Source organism: Rissa tridactyla, chromosome 13 (genome assembly GCF_028500815.1).
Source record: "Rissa tridactyla isolate bRisTri1 chromosome 13, bRisTri1.patW.cur.20221130, whole genome shotgun sequence".
NCBI classification, from domain to species: Eukaryota; Metazoa; Chordata; class Aves; order Charadriiformes; family Laridae; genus Rissa; species Rissa tridactyla.
Window position 1 is genome coordinate 3479807 of NC_071478.1, and position 23680 is coordinate 3503486.

Here is a 23680-nt window from a genome sequence, read left to right on the forward strand (position 1 = left end):
CGAAGCCCCCCTTTTCATGGATGTTTGTTAGTAAGGAACTGTTAACAGTAAACTGAAACTGTAAACTCATCGTGCACCCATAGTGCAGCCACCCGCAGACGTGAACAGGTCAAGCTCAGCTACGGAGGGTCTGTTTTGACTCACAAGTCAGCCAGCGTTAAGAAGGATTCCCCAGTTAAGCACATCACGAATTATCCTTGCACGTTGAAACACCAGTCCAAAAGCACAAGGAAGCACAGACTTGGTCTCACTTTCAGGAACAAACAGCCCTGGGAAAACAGCATCAATTTAAAGAACTTCAAAAGCTAGTTATGGCTTTAGAACTACCCTCCAAGTATTTCTAATTCTTGAGCTTCCGCTTTCCTTTCTAAGCCTCAAGCTTCCATGGAAAGAGAAGCTGGGCTCAGCTTTTATCCAGAAGCCTCAGCACTAATATCAAAGATAGCGTGCGACCCTCTGCTGATCTTCTCTTATTGCTATTACTCACAAAAAGGGAGATACAGAAACTAATCTGCGGGGCCGAGTCTTTGCCTTTCATTGCCTTCGAACAGTCGGTATGTCCTGATCCCTCCTCGCCAAACAGGGAGACTCAAAGGTTGCCTGAAAATGTCAGAAAAGCGTTTCCAGGGATTAGGTGTGTGTTTTAGACTAAACCAGAATTACCTCTGATACTTTCATAGATGATAATGTCACCTTTAATGTACAAAGAGGCAGATGAGCAGAATTCTTAAAAAAGACTCCAGTTACCACGTTAGAAAAAAATACTGATGGGCGTAGTGTAACATCACGCAGCATCTTTGGTTTGCCTTCCAGCACACACAGAGGATCAGAGGACACTTTTCACCCACGGAGTGTAAGATGTAAGCCAGGGTTTGAGAAAAGCAGTAGCTGTTCCAGGGAAGCTGGGCCTTCTAGTTTAGACGGAATGATGCAAGTGTCACAGAAAGCAAAAATAAGAAACCCCAAACCACCCAAGTTTTTTTTACAGTCCCAGACCAAGAATCAGGAGCATAACAGAAGTTGAACTGAAACTGCTCAATATTCTTTAGTTTACAAAAACCAGAAAAAGGCAGCCTGAAAACAAAAAAAAGATATTTCCCCAGCCCTTGTAACTTTTGAAATGCTTCATAGAAAAAAAAAAAAAAATCAGCACCAGACAGCTGGTTTTATAAAGGCAACAGCACTCTTTATTTCCACTGGAAGAAAAAACCACAGTTTCATCTCCTACCTCACAACTTTGTCAAGAGCTCAATGCAAAGCTTATTCCCTTTTTTTCAACTGCGAAAGTCACAGTAATCCCCTTTTCAAGGAAAGATGCAATTCCAACATAGACCACTGCTGCTGTGCAAGAAAGTCACCCTTCCTGCAAACACCAAATAAGCTATTTAGGGACGCAAGCTGTATCATTAAATAAAAACGGTGCAGATCTACCAGTTCTAGTGTACGCTGAAGGAATTTTAATCATTTGCTATGTAAAACAATGGATTATTGGTTTAAAATAGGGTTCCAAGTTACCAACTATCTCACTGGTTATGATCAAGTCCATTTTATCATTATTTTTATCCTGGTTAATAGTTGGTCACACAGAACCGCCCCGTTTTGCCCAAGGAACAAGTGCAGGATTAGGTAGCAAGGTCAGACCATGTGTACCATAGATTTTTTCCACACTTCTGCCAGCCAGAACCGAGGAATATTGCTCACATTTAGCTACTATAAGGCTTTCCCGTGGATGTACATTGTGTACTTGTGGAGTGCACTTGAGAGTCACAGTGTAAGTACTGTAAACGCTGGCAGAAGTGCAGGTAAAATAGCTACAAATATATCGTATGACGACAGACCTGAGGAAAGCTGGTTAAAACATACTTGTGATCTGTTACAATACCATTTTTATGAGCGTAGTCATATTGGCTTGTTTTAAAATCAATAAAAATACTCAGATAAAAAAATATATGCATTCACATGAAGGATGAGCATTTGAATTTTAAAAAGCAACACACGTTTCCCTTTCAGATGACAGAATTAAAACTTATCTTCCAATAAGTATACATTAAAATTTCACCTGAATTCTTTTCTATTTGAATTTAGCACCCACACGCAGGCACGCACCCATGCACACACACCAAGTGATCGCGAAGAAGCACCTGTATCTATCGCTTATTTTCTTGCTGCCCTCTGACTACCGGAACTGGCTGGTTTTGAATCACTGCAGAAACTGCTACTTTACTGGACAGATGGTCCCGTTTTAGGATCTAAAATTTTACTGGCTACGTGTTTTGTCCTTTTTCAAAAAAGCACTAGTTTAATCTTGACTTGGATTAGCTGTTCAAGTATAAAATTATCCCTCTTAAGCAGGAGCACGTGATAAAATCTCAGTAACTAGAGAAGAGATAATCACATATAAACAAAACTAACAGAAAACATCTGTCAGCATGGTACTGTCAGCATGAAGAACTACCGCATGTGTGTATATGCATATAGATACTCTTCCACGTAACAACTGGAAGAAGCAAACAATGGCTTTGAATTATTCAGAAATGACTAAGCGGATGTGTATTTCTTTGGTAAGTTAATGAAGTTTCCCTCCTGAACTCCCCCATAAATCAGGTTTTCAAGCTTTACTGCAATCCTATGCCCTGATGCTAAGCAAAATTTCCATCTGCTCTTCAATAAATACCTTTTCTTTAGATAAAAACCTTTCCTTCAAAGCTGAGACTGCATGACTGGGGAGCCAAACGCAGAGTCCCATGATCTGAAACTCCCTCAAACAAAAATAAATCAGCTTCTTTTGTAGCTGATGATGCCGACTTAGAAGGCAGATGAAATGTTTACTTAAGCAATCCAGGAGAGGTCTTCAGACTGATAGCTCTGAAAGCCTTCAGTTTTATGCAGATTTGGTCAACCCTATTTCAGGAGATCGCTAAGGAGTTATTTTTCCACAAGAGAAAGCTGTAAAACTTGCTGAAGCTCTGCATCTTCCTCTTCACGACGTTGCTTCTCCCGTTCCTCCTGCTCTCGGACAGACAACTCCATGGCAAGCTGTAAGTCCTTTTCGAAACTGGAAGGTTCGCTAGGGGTGCTGCCGTGTGAGTTACCTGAGCTTGTTAGATAGCTCTCCTGCAGTGCCCTGAAGGAGAAAAAGAACTTCAAGAAGCAAGAGAGACAGAGCCTATTTAACGTTTCCTGCAATGACCCTTCCTAGAAGCTGTTTTCTAACCGCAAACCTGAAAATCGCCTCCTAGAGGGCAGAAAGCAGTTTTCAGGATAAGGGAGCAGTTGTTCTAACAGTCGTAAAATTCCCAACGTAAAACCTCTTGTTTGAAGGTTCCTCAGAATCTTTCATACATGCTAACAGTTAAACTTTCAATGGGCTTCTAAAACCATTCTCACCTAGTTTAAAGGTAACATCATTTCCAAGTATAAAAAAAGCCAAGAGGATGTCGTTCTTTGCATGCACAAAGACTTCTTTGCACTTAAGTGCAGGAACACACCACAGATAACAGACCATATTCTCAAGGGTCCATTAAATATATGTTGCTAAATTTTTAAGGATGACATAATGATTTTGAAAAGAAAGAAGAGTTACCCTGAAGTGTGCAGCATCTCGTAAACAAACGTTCAACCCAGAGGAACCAAATTCACAGTTTAAGAAGGACTGCGTTTATTTGTTGGGTAAAGAATCTGCTACGCGCGCAGCCCAGTCCCACAGCTGCGCTAAAGAGCTACACTGTATAAGCCCGGGATGCCCAGTTTAGAGTCCTTATTTCTTGGAAAAGTAAAAGTTAGAAGCAGCACAATTACTTCACGCTGCTCTTGGAAGTATTTTTGCTCTGTCACTGCCTGGCTTGACGTGAAAAAAATTAGTTACCTCTGATACTGTATATTGAAGTCCTGTGAATAGGCAACTGCTCCATTAGAATGCACCCCCACTTCCTAGAAATGGGGAAAGACAGACAATTCCACAACAGTTAACAGATGTGCAGTGCAACTCACTGAAAGGTAACTCTCAAATAACTCTTATTTCTTCTTCGAAATACATTTTTCTATTCTGAGGTTCCTGGAAAAATAGGTCCTACATTGGTTTAATTCAGAGATGCAGCTATCGCTGCATAGTCCTTGTGAAAACTGTCAGATCTGCACCGCACAGATCACAGCACACTTACTTTATTTCCACCGGATTCCAACAAACTCTGCTGAATGGCAAACTGCATGATCTCGTTATCTTCGTCCTGCACATGTATGTTCCTACCGTCATCTTGGATGTGGTAAGATTTGGGGATCTCAAACACCGACTGGTCAACCTCGAAATTCGCACCTACAGAAGCCAAATATAGTTACAAACATGGCATAGGATATTTTTACAAGTTGTGACTTAAAAAATTCTCATGAATGCTTATGCATGACTAAGTTACCTCCAAAAATTCAGCTAAACCACCTGGCTAAATATCAACAGGCTTTGAAAGTCTTCTGTGGCAAACAAGCGCAGCAGTAAGACAGAACGCAGAGTCTTTCTTTAGGATGCTGGCAAGTTATACAAATAAAACCAGTGTGCAGCAGAGCACTAAGGTGGCTGAACTCTGACAAAACCAGCTGGGGAAAAAAGGGTTGCAAAAGATAAATGCCGCAGTGGCTCGTCTGGGGTTATTCCTGATGAATGGGTCTGTAATAGCTCATAGGACAGAGTATCACTGCATATACGCAGTCACGAGCATCCTACTCAAACGCAATCCACTCTTTTCAGAAAGAGCATGCAGACTTAGCTGTCACAGCAATTCTGCTGCCCATAGCAATAGCTTGCACCAGAATTCAGACCTCGGAATACTTGGGAAAGCTTACTAGAGCTCAGTTTAGTGAGTTTGGCAGGCACGGAATGGGCAGAATGGGTCAGTATCACACACTCCAGGTCAGCTGTAACACGCCGCAGCTCCCTCTCACCTGTGAATGTTTCATTCTCTGCAGTTAACCCATCTCTCTCTTCTGTGCATTCCACCGACAGAAACGTAAAAAGATGCAATCGCTGCATCTTCCACTCCTTACCTGAATCACACTGTGCACCTCCAACCATTTGTGACGTTGTCTTGTCAGCTGTCCTGCAGCCATTGACATTCTCAAATGTAATTCGGGCATTCAGCACATGAAATAAGGGAATTTCTATAACAGAGAGTACAATATTCCTATTAAAAATGTAACTTTTTCATGCACTTCCACACCTATAGCCACATCAAACCCTAACATATTTGTTGACTATATTCCACAAGCGGCATCCCATAATGACAAAGTATATAGTAGCTAATTTCACCAAGTTGCCCTTAGTCATCCTCTCTCTCTAAATCTCCTATTTTATATTAAGATTTACCAAATCTAAGGCACCGAAGCTAAGAAGAAAGGGCTAGAAACAGCCCATCCTGACTGAAATGACACTGTCTCTAAAATTATACTTCTGTACAGGTCATTCAGAATTTGGATGCAATGACCCCAGATGCACAACACAATGTACATTTGGGTTCTCAGTTCTAGATACCAGTGAGATGACTGGTACAAACCTAACACGGTTTTTGTAAATATATGCTGCAAAACAATAGAAAGAATGGAAATGAAGAAGCAGCTACAATAAAAATTGCTAAACATTACCAATTTTGACAGGAAATCCTGGTGGAAATTCCAGAGTGATGAAATCCCTAAGTCTGGCAAAATGAGCGCTAGTTCTGGCCATCAGATCAATGATTGGAGTGACTTGTTCCATCAGAGACAAGGGGAACTCTTCACTCATCCACAAGGTTGCTTTAAATCTTAAAGAGAAAGTTGCATAAAAACATCCTAAGTTTACAGTTTAGGAACAGATGCAAAGCAAAATACATAACATTGTCACGTGTTTCATACATTTCAAAGAGTCAGAAAAATTACTGCTCTGAGAAACCGAACCACGTTCCTGGACAGACTGAAGGCAAAGCACAGGAGGTTACTAACAAGACACAGCACTAGTCCAAACGTTTTCTTTGACTTAGTGGAAAAAGAATTACTCTACAGATAAGTAATTCAAGATCTCTCTTTTGAATAATTCTGAAAGCTGGGGGAAAACCACACTGGATATTTGTAAAAAGGGCTTCCAGAGATTAGATGACCGGGAGGAGACTAATTAGAAATAGTTAAAATTTTATTTCTCACTTCTGCGTTCGAATGGTGACTTCTTTCGGTCTTCCTATGTCTCTACCTTTCAAATCAAATTCTGGGTCAAAGTATTCTTCCAGAGTAATAGCAGTCGGATTATTACTTGTGGCATACTCTGTTGTCTTGGTCGTACTCTATAACGAAAAACAAGATTTAAAAAAACCCCAAACCAACACAAAAGTACAGAACAAATAGACAGCGGCTACTATAGGAAACTTTTAAGCTACCTCCCGTGATGCAAGACATTCCCTATTTTAGACACCAGTGAGACACAGCCATTAATACAAGGGCACACGTTTAGACTGCTTTCTATTGAGGTTAAAAATCTCCAAGCATTTTAGACACAGGAAAATCTAGTTAAATACTTTAAAGCTAGAAACCGACCGGCGATGTAAATATAAGCTACAGCATTTCTAGGTTCCAAATCCTTTATTAAAGGCAAAATTTTGATGGGGTATTTTAAAGAAAAATCTCTAGATCCGTGTAAGATTTGCAATGCCATCCTGATACAGAGCCAGCAGCTGGTGAATCTATTATCTACCTTACTTAATGCAGATGCAAGGCAGCTGCTAAATCTGTACCAAAATCATTATCAACAAGTTTCAGAACAGCAGAGGATAGATGACTCTTCCCTGAGTGGCTGAAGAGCAGTGTGCTAACACGTCACTTCATCCTCTTATCATTTCTTTGTCTGGTCACCACCGTGCTAGGACTGTCCCCCACCCGAGGCTCCTGCAGGCCTGTGGACAAGTCTTCCCAGATTACTGCTGGGTTGCTGCTAAAATCTACGCTTGCTCGGATTTATTGCCACTGCTCACGCCCCAGCTCTCGCTGAACTAATGGATTCTACGTTCTTTTTCATAAGAGTGTTCAGAAGGAGGTACCTGCTACTCATACAGAGCATTTGAGGGCTTAAAACAAATAAAAACATCCTCAGGGAAAATTTACATCTCATAATCAAAATTGGAAAATAATCAAACTAAGGAGACAACAGGCAATTCCACACACCTGCAATTCCTATCGGCACAGACCTCTGCACTGCAGTGACCTGTTTTGACATCAAAGACACTCACCTGAGCACCATACTCATGCTCCACCGTACCCAGAAATGATTCCAGGGGGTTCCTGTCAGCTTCAGATAACAGGAGGGAAAAACAAAAAAAAAATCTATTACTATTACTTAGTGGTAAAATTTACCTATACACTGGGCTAACAAGCAAGGCTTCTAACCCAAAGCGAAATAAGCCATTCACATTTCCTGTAAGCTTTACCAGACAAACCCAGGGCCTAAAGGGAACAGTATAAAAATGGGTACAATACACAGAATAGAGGCAAAGATTTTTTAGTGGTTTCTATCACGAGCAGACAGCTGTATTATTCACCATGCCTCCTCTCCTGGGCAAGGCAGGACAATGAAGGGCAGTGTTTCCATAAAAAGTAAAGGTCACCCTTTACTCTAGTTTAAATACTACAAGAAATTAGTGGACCAAAACAAAACGTCCAACCAAACAAAGCCTCCATGAATCTTGTAATCATGGCCAAAGCAAGGAAAACACATTAATATGTTCCACAGCAGGAAACAGCATGGAAACATGCAGCTTTTTAAAGCTTTCAACAAACTTTCAACAGCTTTGAAGGGTTCTTATTCCCTCCAAATACAGCTAGGACAAATACGGACTCCTTTGTGGGCTAGGAGGCAAGTGATGAGCTACCTCAGACACACAACAGCTGAAAGTAAAGCAGGGCAAAGCCAGCAAGAAAAGTATTTCCCTTGTCTATCTGTCCAGTTCTGCAGTCACACAGAGGAGGTATCAGAGAGCCAAAAGGTTCTACTTATTTCCAGTTATCCTATAGGAAAACTACCTTTATATCTTTTCTTCTCCTCTTCTGTTAAATGTTCCGTTCGTATTTTTGTGACCACATTCACATTGTTTGCAATGTATACCTTTAAAAAAAGAAAAAAGGTATAAGGACAAAACCCAAAAAGCATCATAGGTTAAAAAAAGAGAGTTCTCTCTAGTAAAACACCATGTACACAAATCTAAAGACAGGATAAAGCAGCATATGCCTGCCTCTCATTGACAAAGATTTAATCTTTAACATACTGGAGATAAACAGGAAATGCTGCACTTTGATTTTTCTGTTTGCTTTGGTATAATGGAAATTCGACATAATAAATACTTGACAGATCTATGACAAGGCTGAAACTAGATGCCACCTGCTGGGCAAGCTGACAAAACACGAAACCCTGCAAATCATACACCAGAGTATCTCCAGACAGCACGAATCTTGCCAGCATCCTGTGCCAAAAGAATAGCAAAGGAGTTTGGTCATCGACTTGGATGGCAACAGAAGTCAGCCTTTCAACCAAGTTCCTGGAAAGCACATTTACACACTTGTAAATATGCTTTTCTAACTAACTAAACCAACCTCAAAACTAGACGGGCATTTTCAAGCTTGCTGGAAAGAATCCCCACCTGGGCAGAGATTTTAAGAGAGAACAGGGAAGGAATGTCAGATAACACTATTTCTAAACAGAGGTCACTCGTAAGACCTTCCAAATTAAATTTAGTGATTAATTCTGCAGGAACATTAATGAATCCCAATGTCCAACTGAACAGTCCTGCAATTTTACGAGAAAAACCTTCATATAAATGTAGAAAGTTATTCAGCATTTATTCTTCTGTTAAATGAAATCATAAAACATGGTCTACTGCAAAAATTCCAAAACCCAGAGTAAACACGGACTTATGAATCAGGGAAGTTAATTCTTGCGATTCTTAACTTAAATTCCTAAAACAGCAAGGCTGTAAAGCCATCTTCAAAAATATTTCGCTAAAGTGAAATGGAAGACAAAACCAGTGTGACATGGAACAAATCTAAGCAACTGTATGACTCATGAGCATGGTCAGGGTCTTTAATTTACCAGCAGTCTTTTATTACTTGAATTCATGATGCAACTCATGGCAGCAGGAGGCTGTTACTTCCTTGCAATACTGTTACGAGAGTGCCCGAGGCACTTCACCAGTGGGCTCCTCGTCTTTTAAGCACGAATTAATCCAATGGAATTTCAGATGGAATGGAGTTCTAGCAGTTATGCTAAATCTTTCGCCCTTCTTCTCCTGAAATGCTTTGATCGTCCCTCTCCCCCAAAGCCCCCGCTGACGTTCCTGCACAAGCTTGGCAGCCTTGAACTTCCTCTCAACTGCCCAGTTCTGCTGGCAACACAATAAAGCTCTTGATGGGAAGTTTAGAACCTGAAATGTTACGGAAATAAAGGCAAAACACAATCACACTTCAGTTAGCTATAACACTTCTTAATTATATAGAATGGGCTTTACCTTTGCTTCATAACCATTTACGCCTTCTGCTTTTTCTGTCCTCCATACCCAGAATCCAGATGTGGTTCTGACAAAAAGTGAACACCACAAGCGTCTATACAGTTGTATTTCTATGAAATCCCCAGCCCATTTTTCTAAAGTTGTTTTTAAACATTTGATAGGTTATTTGATTTTAACCCCAGCCAAAAGCGCAGGTCAATCTGTCCTCACACACACCTATCACAAGAGGGCTGAGGAAGTCATGCCGTTTCTGTTCTTATGCAGTCCGTGGCCAGAGCCCAGAGGCTCAGACACAGATTTTAGATTAAGATGTGGATACCTGAGCCACAGAGGAGGATGACAGCCTAAAAACTTACCCAATTAGTTTGTCTGACAGCCTGGGCATGGCAGCTTTTAACATACAGCTTAATTTCAGAAGTAACCTGTCACTGCAATTTGGGGAACTGGATGATTGGAATACTTCTGTCTAGGAAATCTTAGTTCCTGGACGTGTAGATGCTGCACTTACTAAGGCTCAGTGAACATCACAGGGACTGTGATTCTGGGCAGCTTTGAAAGGGTACAAAATATTCAGGAGAAAGATGCTGGAATTACACATCTCACTTTGAAAAGACTTGTTTTGTGCGATCATGGGGGTTGTTTACTGCATCACAGAGCACTCCAAAAGGAGCTTCATAAAAAGGATTGACTAAGCTGACAGATACCCGCATAAACACATGTAGTAAACAAGGAAGACAAATATGCATCTGTGGAAAGACACACTATACACGTATTTTTATTTAAAGTATTAACGTGAGATTTGACTGACTTAGCTACAAGATGCAAGTTCTTGCCCATTAGTTTCGGCACTACGCACATGGATTTGGGCGAAATGCAAGCTTGTAATGAGACATTAATATTGATCTCACTAATATGATAAGCCAGAAGCTTTCTGCGAATCAGTTCTTTCAACTGGAAACTTTTTGCCAAGCAATAGTGGCAAGCTGACCAAGCCAAATTTCTTCATCTACTGGCATGTGAAGTTTAAAGTAATTTCAGATGTAGCTTTAAAAGGTTTTATTACCAGGGCTTTTGAGAGTTTGTCTTTAAAGTGTTATTGCAAGTATGACCATGTATAATATTGAAGTGTTTATTTGTTACGAAAATCTTTGTATCTTACCTTTCAAAAGCAATATTTTTTGTATCAAGGCATGTATTAATAATTGGAGAGGTAAGGCGTCTTTCCACATCTTTTCTTTTTGGTGTCATAGATCCCAATGTCAAACGCTTCATGTGTTGGGAAATCTCAAAACGCTCCGTTGTAACAAACTTATCATCATGATTTATCTCAATTAGTTCTGCCCAGCCTCCAGTATCTGTTGGAAATGGTACATCTCAATCTAAAAAAACTTAGTGACAGTTTTCCAGAATGAAAAACTATGTTCAAGTCAAATTTTAGTCTTGTTACCAAATTTTGACCTCAGATTTACTCAAAGGAAAGAAATTAAGCCATTATGTTAAAATCACAAAACAGTATCTCTAGGAGACACTCACAGAATATAAGTAGAAAATTTTTTTAAAATTCAGTACTCAGCCTTAACAGGTCTTTTTGAGCAAAATTGGGGTTTCTCATTGTGGTTGACATAGTATTTGGTGATCAGGGGTGGAGACATGCCAAAATATTTACCTTCTCCTTTGAAAATTAAACTACGCCTTCCTCTCTCCCAGCTCATATTTTCAAAGCCCAGTAAAGTGATATCGACACGCAGCTTGGCACCACTTTTCCAGATGCGGCAGACATCGCTCGGACAAACTCTAGAAACCAGTGGGACTGCAAAAGAAAATGAGAGAAATGTAAATAGAAAATAGTCAGAAAGCTAAGTGCACCGGAAATCTGAAGTCAAGCAGAAGCTATATCCCTGATACAGGATTGCTCAGTACTGCGATCGGTATTCCAGAGGAGGTGAGATACTGATCCTCTTTAAGAGCAATCAGCTTAGGGACAAAACCCACCAATTTAATTTAAAGGTGAACACGAAAAGGAAAAGATATTAGTTCAGAATAAAAGATGTGAAATGGCATAAACCCCATCTCCTAGCAGTCTTAACAGTTAGCTGTTTGGAAAATTAAGTCAACTGTAAGGCCTAGCGTTCACTCCTGTAAAAGAAAAGCAGGAACTTCCCAAGTAGTCTGTGCCTCTATATATGAGATATGTATCACTGTCTTAATTATTGATAGCCAGAGACTGGTAAACAAAACACCGAGAAAAGTCTTCAGCAATCCTAGCAATAGCTAAAGTCTCCATTAAAAAAAAACAACCAACAAAAAACAAAAACAATCAAAAGCCCAACAAATCAACCAAATAAACAGGAAACAGAGTAATTGTGCAACAAAAATATAAGAGGTTACTTTGGCAGGTGAAAAGATAAGTATTGTGTGGAGCAGATATTTCTCTACATATCTTCTGACATATTTGTACATAAGAAAGTCCCTTTTGTCTAGAGTTTAGAGGAGGTAACGATGAGCAGGTTTCTTACCCCAGCTAGTGAACTCCCATTTCATTTCCACATAAAAGTCAGGGGTCTGGAAAAGGAAAATACTTTATGACTAACATTCAGTACAACATTTCTCGTGAACATTTTAGATAAAGGAAAACAAAAAGAACACAACTCGAGACATGATAAATGAAGGTTAAAAAAATGAAACTGAAACTAACAAACATAAAACCATTAGCCTACCCACTGCTGCTTTCTGACGAGCTATTCTTCCTTATGCTACTATAGCAGCAGTAACACCTTCAAAATTCAGCCTCCAATGTTAGGAGGTCATGACTACGAATTTCAAAGTAAGTCAAGGAAGAAGTCTCCACCTCCCATAGTGCTATGGAATATGCAAGTTGAAACAAAGAATACAATTGTCCATCTGATTTCGGTTTACTTAACTGAACTACTTGAATGAGAATTACAGCCCGGAGTAAGAGGTTTGAACTAAATAATTACCTCATTAATCTTTTGGAGTAATTCAGGAACTCCTCCAAGTGTCATAGAAGTCTGCTGGTAGTCCCGATGCTGCAGAATCATTTGTACCATCTCTGGATCTCCTGTACTGACAGCCTCATGCAAAACTGAAAGAAATCCAGGCACAAGCTAGTTTCTCTTTGCTTTCTCAGCAGAACACGCAACATAAAAGCAGTCAAAATACATCATCTACAACTGAAAACTATTAACACACGACTTCTGGTTTCCAAGTTACCTGTCCATCCCTGTGCATTCTCTTTAGTTACGTCTGCCTTGTGTTGAAGGAGGACTTTGGCAGATTCTATATAACCCAAGGAAACAGCAAGGTGCAACAAGGTCCGCCCTCGAGGATCACGTTGATCAACATCCTGTTGAGTATCCAAGAGAGAAATAATGCTGAAGCTGTCCTATCAAACGCAACTAACCTGTGCACACTGAGAAGAGTTTATATAAACAAAGCTTGTCAGTAGTAATCCCGGAGTCAATATTCCCTAGCTACTCCCACGTATCAGTCTGTGGTGCGCAGCCAGCTCAGTCTTCCAACACTACTGTACTGCCCTTCCGCACTCCGTACAGTGCGATCTTACTTCCCCCCTGAAATAAAAAGAGAAGCAGAAGAGGCCCTACAAAACCAACATGGTAAGAACTGGTGGCACTGTAAGACAGGACTGAGTTCTTGATGCTTCTCATTTCTTTTTCTGTAATTATTTCCCCTTCTGTCTCCCTTCAGAAGGAGTCTCTTTCAGGAGACGACAGGAGCTCTAGTCTGTGTGCATTGCACCATGGACAGTCAACGGCCTGAGAGACCAATAGAGGGTTTAACATTACACAACATAATGAGGGAGAGGGAGGAAAAAAAAGTAACAGGGCGTACAACACCAATTTTGTATAGCACTTTTTGAAAGCATAGAAGCAAATGGTATTTTACAAAGCATCCATCTGACTGACACACACAGCACAATGAAGAGCGAGTGCACTTTGTACAAGTCACCAAAAAAAAAAAAAAAGAAAAAGAACTACACAGGCATAAATATCCAAAACATGCAAGCACAACATACTCATACCTTACATATTTTTCACTATTAGCTTAGAGATTTGAAACAGAAGAGCATCTATAACTAAAGGAAAAGGGGAAAGTCAATAGCAGAATAAGAAAGGAAAGTTATTATGCAAGTTAACACGGTTATCTGACAGCATTAAGTTGGAAAGATCACACAGAGAGTAGGGAAAGCTTCATTTTAAAGCATTCTCTTTTCACTTCTGCAGTGGAATACTAATTAATTTGCTTCCCCACTTCCTACAGCTCCAATACCTGCTGCACGGACAGGTAAAGGACTCTAAGGCATCCCTCCCAATTGTCTTTGCTGCTGTTAACCGGTAACCACATGTTCTCCCCGACGTTTGCCATACCAAGTGCAGCTGGCAAGTGTCTTTTGATTCCCTCACGCACCCCTCCAACGGCAAGAAGCTTATCCCAAGGAAGCAGGAGGAAACGTATCTTTGGAATACTTTAAAAAAAGAATTTATTTAAAAGCAGATAAAGGAAGTAAGAGACAGACACATCCCATCTTAACACGTTGCTCATTTCCTTACAGTATAAAGTACTTGAGGTAGGAAACAGCACTTCACAGGTGTGAACTGCAGTCTCAGACTTAACAAGACGCAGAACGATCCTTATTTAATGGCAAACTTTCAGAGGCGAGAACATTACTGAAACAGAAATAAATACACAGAAGCAACGTGCCAGTAAGGTTAAAGATTTTGCTAAGGAATAAGATCACATGAATTAGATAAAAAGTAACTGCATTCCAAAGATTCTTCTAAAAACAGGACAGGAGCATGCTCTAAGCAAGCATTAGTAAATTGTGGTGTACTGTTAGAATTGCAGATGATAGTCACTAGTGAGGAGGTGGCACAGCTGATCTTTGGCTCATATACTTGTGGTGTCAGGTACAACGTAATTAATATCCTCTGCTTCTGCATGCTATACTCCACGCTAGTGAATGTCAGAGCTTTTACACAGCATCTCAGCAAAGAGGATGTTTGCTGCTCGAGCTCTGCTGCAGCTTTTCGGGCCATTTCCTTACGTCATCACCATTTCTCGCTTAGCCATCCCAGAGAGGGAACACAGCTTTGTATTTTTCTACTCTACAGCATGAAACAATTGATCCATTTTTTTAATTTTTTTTTTTTTTTTACCAGAGATGCTGAAAACATTCCAGTCAGTATAAAAATGCTGCCCCCACAGTCTCGGACAGCAATGAAGCCATAACTGCTGGTCCTCAGCAAGCTGGAGGCTGGTTTAATCTTTGGCAGCAGCAGCCACCTTTGCTGCATGTTGACTTCCCATTAAGGTAAGCAATATTTATTGCTTTTCTGGCCCAGGAAAAAAAATTAATGTCCATCATATCTGCTCTTCCTGATCTGTTTCAATGACTTTCTAAAAGAACACTTTCTACAGAGCTATTCTGCAACATGCACTCAAATGCTCTGAGCACAGCTTTACAGATAGGAAGTCAACGTTTAATATCTTACATAACAAAAAGTATATTCCTATACCTTCTTACATCACTCCCGCAACCACAAACAAACACGTAAAGAGAAAGAAGCTCAGCAATCCCACAAGCCCGGCAGACAGACCATCAAGGTTACTTCTCCCTAGAAAGGCAGCAAGCGAGGGGCACCAAGCCCTGTGCCATGGCACAAGCTCTTCTGGGGCCACCAGCCCCACAGCAGCCCCTCTATCACCCGAGCATCCCAGCTACCTTGTCCTGCAGCTCCTCGTCCAGCCGTCTGTAGTCATTATTCCAGACCAGGACGTGCAGGGGAAATGCGCTGCTGGCCCTGCCAGGGGAACTCATCATGCCACACACCTGCAGGAGTGGGGGAAGCAGGGTGCCTACCCTCACTGTTCCTCCACCTCTTTCTTTTAGAGACCCGAGATCACTCGAGCCCTCACCCCTTGAGCTTCTCCTCTCTCCTGGCACCCACCTGCCCCAGGTGTCGGGGGGAGACCACCGGGCCACAACCCCCTACAAACTCTTCACCCTGCTCCGAGGGGTGCCCCATGCAAAATCACACTCCTGGGGGTTCCCCGCTCCTGGGCACAGCCCCCCCCTCCTTGGCCCCACACTTTTGGGGGTCTCCCCCGCTCCTGGGAGTCCCTTCCTCCTGGGCACCACCCCCACAGCCCCCCACTTGAGGGGATCTCCCCTGCTCCTGGTGCCCCCACAGCCCCCCACTCCTGGGACTCCCCCGCAGCCTGGGATTCCCCTGCTCCTGGGCACCTCCCCACAGCCCCACACTCTCGGGAATCTTCCCTGCTACTCCTGCCTCCCACAGCCCCACACTCCTGGGGTCCTCTGCTCCTGGTGCCCCCCACGATCTGATAGTCCCCCGCTCCCAGGCACACCCCTCCCCTCAGCTCCACACTCTCAGGGCCTCACCTGCTCCTGGGCACCCCTGCTCCTGACGGCCTCCCCACAGTCCCCCACTCCTGGGGGAACGCCTGCTCCTGGGCACCTACCCCACAACCCCACACTCCCGAGGGGCTCCCCCAACCCCACACACCCGGCCGCCCACCGCCTCACCCCCGCGCCTCTCCTTCCTGTCTCTCCAGGGCAGCGGCCGGGACGGACCACAGCGCGACAAGTGCGGGGGGAGGAGAGTATCCCCCTCGGTTCCCCTCCGCCCGCCGCCACCGGCGAGCCCACGGAAACAGGAAGTTGCTGCTCCCCACCCACTCTACCCCCCCCGCGGGCGGGCAGATGGAGCGTCCCGCCCGCGAGCTGCCCCATCGCACTCAGCGCTGGCGGGGGGCGACGGCAGCGCGGTGTCGGGCCGGACGCGGCGCTCAGGCCTGGCTCCCCCCCGCCCCGCGCGTTGGTTTCGCCCGCCCGCCCTGCCGCCGCCATGCTGGGTGAGGGCAGGGCGTGATGGAGAGCAGCCTCTTCCGCCAGCTTGTGGGGTCCGGCTTCCGAAACCTTGTTTCTCCAGCTCTGCTTTAGTCGGGAGGAGACAGGGAGCAGGCTGGTGTAGCCTGAGGCACTCACCCTAGGCGAGGCCGGCCACGTTTGTCCCTGGCAGGCTGACCACTTTTGCCAGGAGCAAACATGGCGCCGGGCGGCTGGGCTCCCCTACGGCGCGCAGCCCGGCCCTGGCGTACGCAGCTTGGTGAATAGTGCCGGCGGCGGAGCGGGCGACGCTGCCGTGCGCCTGCGCGCTGCCGCCTCGGCTGGGCCGCCTGGCGGGGGCTGGCGGCGGGGACCCGTTAGCGCGGCAGGAAGCGCCCGCCGCCGCCGCCCCGCACCATGTCGAAGCGCCTGAGGAGCAGCGAGGTCTGCGCCGACTGCAGCGCCCAGGGTAGGTACCGGCACCGGCCGCGAAGCCACTTCAGCGGCTGGGCGAGCCCATCCCCCGCTCCTCAGACCGGGCAGCGGCGCTTCCCCCCCCTTCCCCTTCCCCTCAGGCGCTGAGGGGGGCGCGGGCAGGTGGCGGCCCTGAGGGGCGGGAAGCGCGGGGATCCCCCGCGACCGGCGGTGGGGTGGGGGGGGCTCCTGTCAGCGGGGCAGCCCCGGCTGCCCGGTCCCCGGGGCGGGGGGGAGCCCGGCGCCGCGTCCCGGGGGGGAAGGCCGTGCTCCCGGCGCTGTTCCGGGGGTGTCACCGCCATGTAGCGGTCCTTCCTCGGCGGGGAAGCAGCTTTTGCCGGGTTTGGAGGCGTTTTCCAGCGGTTTTGTCCGTATCGGGCCTTTTTTTTTCCTGAAGGTGCCGTTCTCAGACCGAGCGATGGTGCGCTCAGCCCTCCCTTCAGTTTGCTGTCGTTGTAGTTTTAAAGCCAGTATCGTTGTAGTTTTAAAGCCCCCTCTCAGCTCTGGGGCCGGGTCCCCATGGCCAGCATTCTAGTCGTCCATAAATCTGGCTCCCCTCAGCCTCAAAAGGAGGAAGGTTGGGTTAAAAAAGTGGTCCAGCTGGTCTATTCTACCTTTTTAAAGTACATCACGGCCACGGAGCAAAAAGGTGGGAGGAAAGCATAGGTTGTGTCACCGAAAGGGACAGTGGCCATGTCCTTTGGGGGGGGCTTGTGACGATGAAGATGGCTGTGGAGGCATCCCGTGTTCTGAGGTTCAGGGAAAAGTAAAATTTAGACTTGTTAAGTGCATGACTCGCCCCGTGGCCTGAGCTGAGGGTAGGGATTCCAGGCTTTCCAAAGAAAAGGTGTTCTGGAGGGTCGGATAGGCTCGGATTGGAAATGCTCATTGAGCAACATATGTTTGGTGTTGACATGCGCATTGTCTGTCTTACACTGCAGACAAATTTGAGAATTTATTGAAACAAATGTTTTTAGAAGGTCAGTTGTACCTCCTTTTCTGACCATCTGTAGTCTTGCTGTTCTCGTATTTAAAACTGTACAGTTTGGGTGCGGGTTTTTTTTGTTTGTTTGTTTTTTTAAGCAACTGTGTATATTTGTTGTGTTTCCTTCTCAGAATTACGTGGGTTTTGTTGTTCATGTTTTGTGCTGGTTCTTTCAATATAGTTACTCGTGTACATACTGAAATGAATTAAAATGCTGTAACGTTGATAACATTTGAATGGCCAGAAGGTATGATGTGGGAGAGGGGATAACTTCTGTAAAATGGAACTTCTGTTAAAAAAAAAAAAAGTAAAAATAATAAGAATCCAGATTAACTCCCAGCAAGTTACTTTTGTCTTGATAGAATTTTGTTTTCACAATAAATAGAGCTTGCGTATCTTACGCAGTCAGTTGTCCTATCTCATACAAAGTAGCATATCTATGCTTTTAAACATCAGTGGTGTTATGACTCTGAGATAAAGTTGTTTTACTGTGTTTGTATTCGTTAAGCTTGTCAGGAGTATGCAATGTATCAGAATCGCTATTAGGGTAATCTTGTAAGCCAGCCTCTTATTTTGTTGTGTTGTGACACTATAGCATTGTCAGATATTTGCTTGATCTTGGTGAAGAAATCTGCTGGCTTATTCATATAAAGAAATCTTGACTTAATCCTTTCTTAAGTTAAAAAAAAAAATTCAAACCCTTCTTTTACTTAAACCAGAGGGAATTTGTCAGAGGGGTGTTTGGGAGCTGCAATGCATGCAGTTGTGTCCTTAGACCTGGGGGAAATGTAGCCTTTTCACCCAGATCAGGTGTAGCAAGTGCAGGATTCCTGACTGCTGGGGTAATTAGTACTTGCTCCTTGAACTTCATCAAGAGACACTTCTTTTCTGTGGTGAAGGATGAATAGTTTTCTTTTACATGAGGTGATTTTTCGTGTGCTTTTCTGGTACGCTCACTTCCTACAGGAGTTCACTGTTCACACGGTTCAGGCTTGTCTTCATCACACGCTTCCTGTTTTGAATCACTCTGAAAACAGATTTGACCTATCTTTCTAGCTTCTCTCCTGTTGTATTTTGGTATCAGCTTAAGCATATTTTGATTGTGTCCATAACTGTATCTCTTAAAAATGATTCAATTCCAGCACAGACACTTAATTTAGTTAAATTTAAACCTGAAACATCAATTTTCCCATAACCTGACAGCATGCTCTCTGTATCTTCAGACTATCTAGCACTGTGTTGCTTCTCCCTTTCCCACCCTCACCTGTTACTTGAGAACAACTAAACGGTACTATTAAAAAAGCTCCTTCAGTTAAACCAGTGTGACTCAGAAAACAGGTTGCAGTGCTTAGTGTCCCACCGCTTTTTGATCAGCCCGCTCTCCACCATGCATGCTGTCGAATCTGCTCTGCTCCCTATCGTTTATTCTTCTGAGCTGCTGTCAGTCATCTCTCTGGCCTCCCCAACACTTAGTAGGAGCAAATTGTTATCTTGACCAACTGTGCTGAACTCTTCAGTTCCCTTGACAAATCCATCTATTGTCTTTTTCTTTTTTTTCTTTTATTGTCGTCTTTTTTTTTTTTTTTGCAACATGCCATTCACATTTCCAATGGTGCCAGTTTTTGACAGACTCTACAGAAACACGGGCTCTTTCATCAATGTGATTTCTTTTAAGTAGAACGTATAAGCTGAAATTACAAGCAAGGCTTCAGATTTTTGTCTTCTGAAGAATTTTAAAGCCCCATTTCTGCTATGAAATGACCAAATAAACAGCAGCTTACTTTGTCATGGCTAAATGGATGTTGTTTGGGGCCTGTTAAGTTAGATATTGAGATGGGTGTAAAGAAAAAAACCTGATGATGACTGTTAGTCAAAACAGTGGTGTTCAAAAGCAGCTGTAACTAGTGATTGAAACAAGAAATGTAATGGCTTTCAGAAGAATCCTATTAGTTTATGAATGAGTGTGTGATAAGGTTGTCTAATGAAAAGGGACTAGACTCATTAATCTGGAAGGCTGCCTCCAGTCTTAGGTTGTTAGGTTAGCACTAATGCATCTCATTTCATTGTTATTTTTTTCCTTCTTAGAAGTGAAAGTTGTTAAAATAATGGAATGATTTAATAAGGAGGTTGCGTGCTTGTTATTAATTTGTTTTTTAAATTATGTTAGGTGTTGTTTTTTTTTTTTTTTCAAAACATATGCTTTAATTTGGCTCTGGGCTCTGATAGTTATCATCTGTGAATAGATGCTCCCATCCCTCATGGCCTGTGGTTCAAACAGGTTTGCCTACATTGCCTTCAGCACACACACAACATCAACTCTGCTTAAAAACCACAACTATGATCAGATCTCATGTTTCAGGGATTCAGTAAATTTGTTGCATGGGTCAGAGGAGACTTTTTTATGATGCACAATTGCTTAGATGTATTGTGACAGGACGCAGATCTCTCATCAGATACCAGGTTTGTGTTGTACTTGCTTATTTAGCCTCAGACTCGCCTCTGGCTTTGAAATTAGGAAGAATTTTCCAAAATAGAAGAGATCTTGAATTTCTTTTTCTTTCTGCTGGGATGCAGTAGATCTGAAGATCTGTCTTGCTACTCAGTTAACACAGAGTTCTTGGCATGTTGAGTTCCTCGTCACTGACAGAAAACTGGAGTTTGTTCTGAAGACCGAGCTAAGAGCAGCAGAGGGATTCCAGTTTAATGTCCTGTGGTGCATACGTTCAGTTTCAATCAGATGTAACATTCCTACTCGGTTTTATACTTTTTTGATGTTTGAGGCTATATAATAGCTAGTATATGTTATTTACTACTTTTACCTTCCATCAGCAGTCTTTCTGGTTTGGTTATAAGCAAATTCAATTTGGATCTGTTCAGAGTCAAAGTTAATTTGCTTGACAGTATTTTATTTTACTGAGCCTATAACTTGACACGTGTGTATCTTGTGGTTTTTTTTTTTACTGTGACACTCTTGAGTGTTTTTATTATTTAATGTGGAAGTTAAAAAACTTTGTAATAATATAGAACTGAAGACTGAGTAGTATGTGAAAAAGCATGACTACTATTACCGCTTTTTTTATTCATAGACTTCTGAGTTTTTCAAAAGAGCAGATAGGTACTATTGTTAGAAGTATTTCTGAAGGACTCAGCTAAATGACATGTAAGCCCTGAAAGAAGATAATAAATTTAGTGTCCTGTTACACTTACAAAGGAAAGTAGTCTATTTTCATAGGAAGAACTGCAAACAGTGGGGCTTTTCTCAGAGTTTCGACAGCGGTCTCCTTGCTGTCCTTGGACTCCTACGTCCCCAGTAAGTGCAGGGACTGTTATTTCCCCAGCGTTCAGAGGCCCAGCACGGTTGTAACATTTACAAGCTCATGCAATGGCTAAGCAGTAAAGCTAAGGTTAGAAGGCGGGTCTTCTCATTTTAGACTCTATGTTTGAAATACAAAGTCATGTTGCCTTCTGTGTTGTAATTAATGTATTCTTTTTCAGATCCTTGTTGGGCATCTATAAACAGAGGGATTCTGATCTGTGACGAGTGCTGTAGTGTTCATCGAAGTTTGGGGCGTCATATCTCTCAAGTGAGACATCTCAAGCATACACCATGGCCTCCAACACTGCTGCAGGTAAAAAGTGAAACTGTGTATGAATGTGTATGAATCTCTGTTGGCTTGCTGTCCACTTGAAAATAATTATAGCTATTTGATTAGTCAGTTTGTGCAGCTAGATTTCTTTACTGCCTGCCTGTATACATTTTGGATTTCAGATGGTTGAAACACTGTATAACAATGGTGCTAACTCCATATGGGAACATTCATTGCTGGACCCTGCCTCTGTTATGAGTGGAAGGCGCAAAGCTAGCCCACAGGATAAAGTACAGTAAGTGCAAAATCACAGAATTTTTATTCTTTTAGAAGTGTGATTATTTTATTCATCAGTGACAGAGGCAGCAAGGTACCCATGGGGACCTGTGTATATTTTGTTCCTGGAATAGAACAGTGGTAAACTAGTTATTTGTTCACTTTTTCTTTTTAAATTCCCAGTGATTAATTTTTTTTAAATTTATCACACAAATGGAAATACATTGTTTGAATTCTCTGAACTATTGATTCCTGACCTCTAGCTTTGACCTTTACTAGAACTTGAATCAAAAAACTTTTAATTCTCATGCCACGTGCCTCAGTTAACTCAATGCTGGTAATGAGATTTAGTTTGGTTGATGAATTAAAAAAAAATGAGAGAAGATTTCTGTCACTGAATATGGTGCTTTGTTTTAAAATGTAAATAACTGCATGTAGTAAGTATAGATCTTAAGTTGGCATAATTTTAAGTTCAGTGTTAACTTCTAAGAAATATACATAACCTCATATGGTCTGCAGATATTTGTAAGTTTGTAACAAAAGTATGCTCTGTATAGTTAGGCAATCTGCAGTGGGTTGTTTTTTTAGTGAAAATCTTTTTCCATGTCTAACTCTTACCAGTAGCAAGCAAAGATCTAATGCAATCTTCACTTGTGAATTTTCCTTTTTCTAGAGTGTCTGTATTATTGTGAAAGCTCTAATATTTATTTTCTTTCCCTTCTGTTGCTTGGATTTCTCTTTACAGTCCCAATAAAGCAGAATTCATTAGAGCTAAATATCAGATGTTAGCATTTGTTCATCGCTTGCCATGCCGTGAAGATGACAGTGTTACTGCCAAAGATCTTAGTAAGGTTAGTATGTTTCTTCTGGCAGTCTGCAGAGGCAACAACTTGTGTGTAACAGAACAGCGAAATCTGACTGAATTAAATTAATTGCATTGACTTGAGATAACTATTGCTGTTCTTTAGCACTATTACGTAAACAAAAACAGCTTGACTTCAACTTGAAGCCACTTTTTTTTGATAAATGTATATGGATACTGGAGATGTGGATGGTTGAGAGGCATCAATTTAGGTTAACTTTCAGGAAAACGTTTACACAAACCAACTGTAGCAAGAATTCTTGCATAGACATTTCTAAAAGCATGGCTGAAAAAACAAATGATGAATCAATAGTTATTGCTGCTGTATTAAGTACAATTCTGCTTCTTTTTCAGCAACTCCATTCCAGTGTAAGGACAGGGAATCTGGAGACGTGTTTGCGATTACTCTCCTTAGGAGCTCAAGCCAATTTCTTTCATCCTGTAAGGACACTTTTTCATTATTTTGATATACAGTCAGTTCTTAGAGTTTGTAATATTTATACTGATTTCAGCCGGTACACATTATATTTCACTCTTCTACTCAGACCTCTTGATTAAGTAGATATTTTTCTTAATAACTTGTAGGAAAAAGGAAACACCCCGCTCCATGTTGCTGCTAAGGCAGGACAGACTTTACAAGCAGAACTATTAGCGGTTTATGGCGCTGATCCTGGCACACAAGATTCCAATGGAAAAACTCCAGTTGACTATGCAAGGTAGAATGCTGTGACATATGTGATGCTTTTATATATTAACTGATGTTCATAAATCACATGATGAACCTGCTTAGATATGTTTCTGTCCTAAAAATCGTTTGACTCTTAAAATGCTATTAAGTACCTTTTCCAGAAAGAGCGAATGCATAAAGAGTATAAATAAGCACTTTCACCATTTCATAGCCTGTATTCTCCTGGATGCTTGAGACAACAGTTGTGATGCCAATGAAACAGGCTGTGTCAATCTAGCAGCTCACAGAAAAGTAATCTGAGGACAAGAGTTTCTGCAAGTTGAGCAGGCTCCAGGAGTGCGGATTAACTAGGGAATTCCTGTAGGGAAGGGCTGGACTGCACAGATCGGTAAGGGAGCAGGGGGTGGAACCAG

The 23680-nt window shown here is 42.4% G+C and overlaps 2 protein-coding genes across 16 annotated transcripts in view; one reads left to right on the forward strand and one right to left on the reverse strand.

Annotated features, from left to right (window-relative positions):
- Positions 1-1161: 1161 nt before the first annotated feature.
- On the reverse strand, positions 1162-16631 carry ANKRD13A (ankyrin repeat domain 13A). 7 transcript variants are annotated; one of them, XM_054218974.1, is made up of 16 exons: positions 16555-16631; positions 15268-15346; positions 12738-12870; positions 12485-12609; positions 12023-12068; positions 11173-11316; positions 10666-10861; positions 9507-9573; positions 8029-8110; positions 7239-7297; positions 6163-6299; positions 5629-5786; positions 5035-5148; positions 4161-4312; positions 3866-3930; positions 1162-3124 (listed from the first exon to the last, which is right to left on the reverse strand). In XM_054218974.1, exons 1-16 carry the CDS (start codon positions 16614-16616, stop codon positions 2926-2928), a joined length of 1818 nt encoding a protein of 605 aa, XP_054074949.1. In that variant the 5' UTR covers positions 16617-16631; the 3' UTR covers positions 1162-2925. The 7 variants fall into 7 exon arrangements, with proteins under 7 accessions (XP_054074949.1, XP_054074952.1, XP_054074954.1 ...); XM_054218977.1 differs by having other exon boundaries at positions 15268-15375; positions 16555-16570; XM_054218979.1 differs by lacking the exon at positions 16555-16631 and adding an exon at positions 16093-16231.
- Positions 16632-16677: 46 nt separating this feature from the next.
- Positions 16678-23680, forward strand: part of GIT2 (GIT ArfGAP 2) — a 32595-nt gene continuing 25592 nt past the window's right edge. For all 9 annotated transcript variants that reach the window (XM_054218965.1, XM_054218968.1, XM_054218967.1 and 6 more), the window contains exons 1-6: positions 16678-16864; positions 21350-21483; positions 21624-21736; positions 22463-22568; positions 22934-23020; positions 23165-23295. In XM_054218965.1, coding sequence (XP_054074940.1) covers positions 16813-16864; positions 21350-21483; positions 21624-21736; positions 22463-22568; positions 22934-23020; positions 23165-23295 — 623 coding nt within the window. In that variant the 5' untranslated portion in view covers positions 16678-16812. The remainder of the gene's footprint in view (positions 16865-21349; positions 21484-21623; positions 21737-22462; positions 22569-22933; positions 23021-23164; positions 23296-23680) is intronic.

What these genes read in the sequence shown, in the direction of transcription:
- ANKRD13A (XM_054218974.1), bottom strand. Translation starts at nt 16,616, where the DNA reads ATGTTTGCTCCTGGCAAAAGTGGTCAGCCTGCCAGGGACAAACGTGGC. An exon ending in TTTAATTTTCAAAGGAGAAG is followed by an intron (nt 10,862 to 11,172) that starts GTAAATATTTTG and finishes CATTTCCAACAG; the next exon opens with ATACTGGAGGCTGGGCAGAA. An exon ending in TTCAATATACAGTATCAGAG is followed by an intron (nt 3,125 to 3,865) that starts GTAACTAATTTT and finishes TTTCTCCTTCAG; the next exon opens with GGCACTGCAGGAGAGCTATC.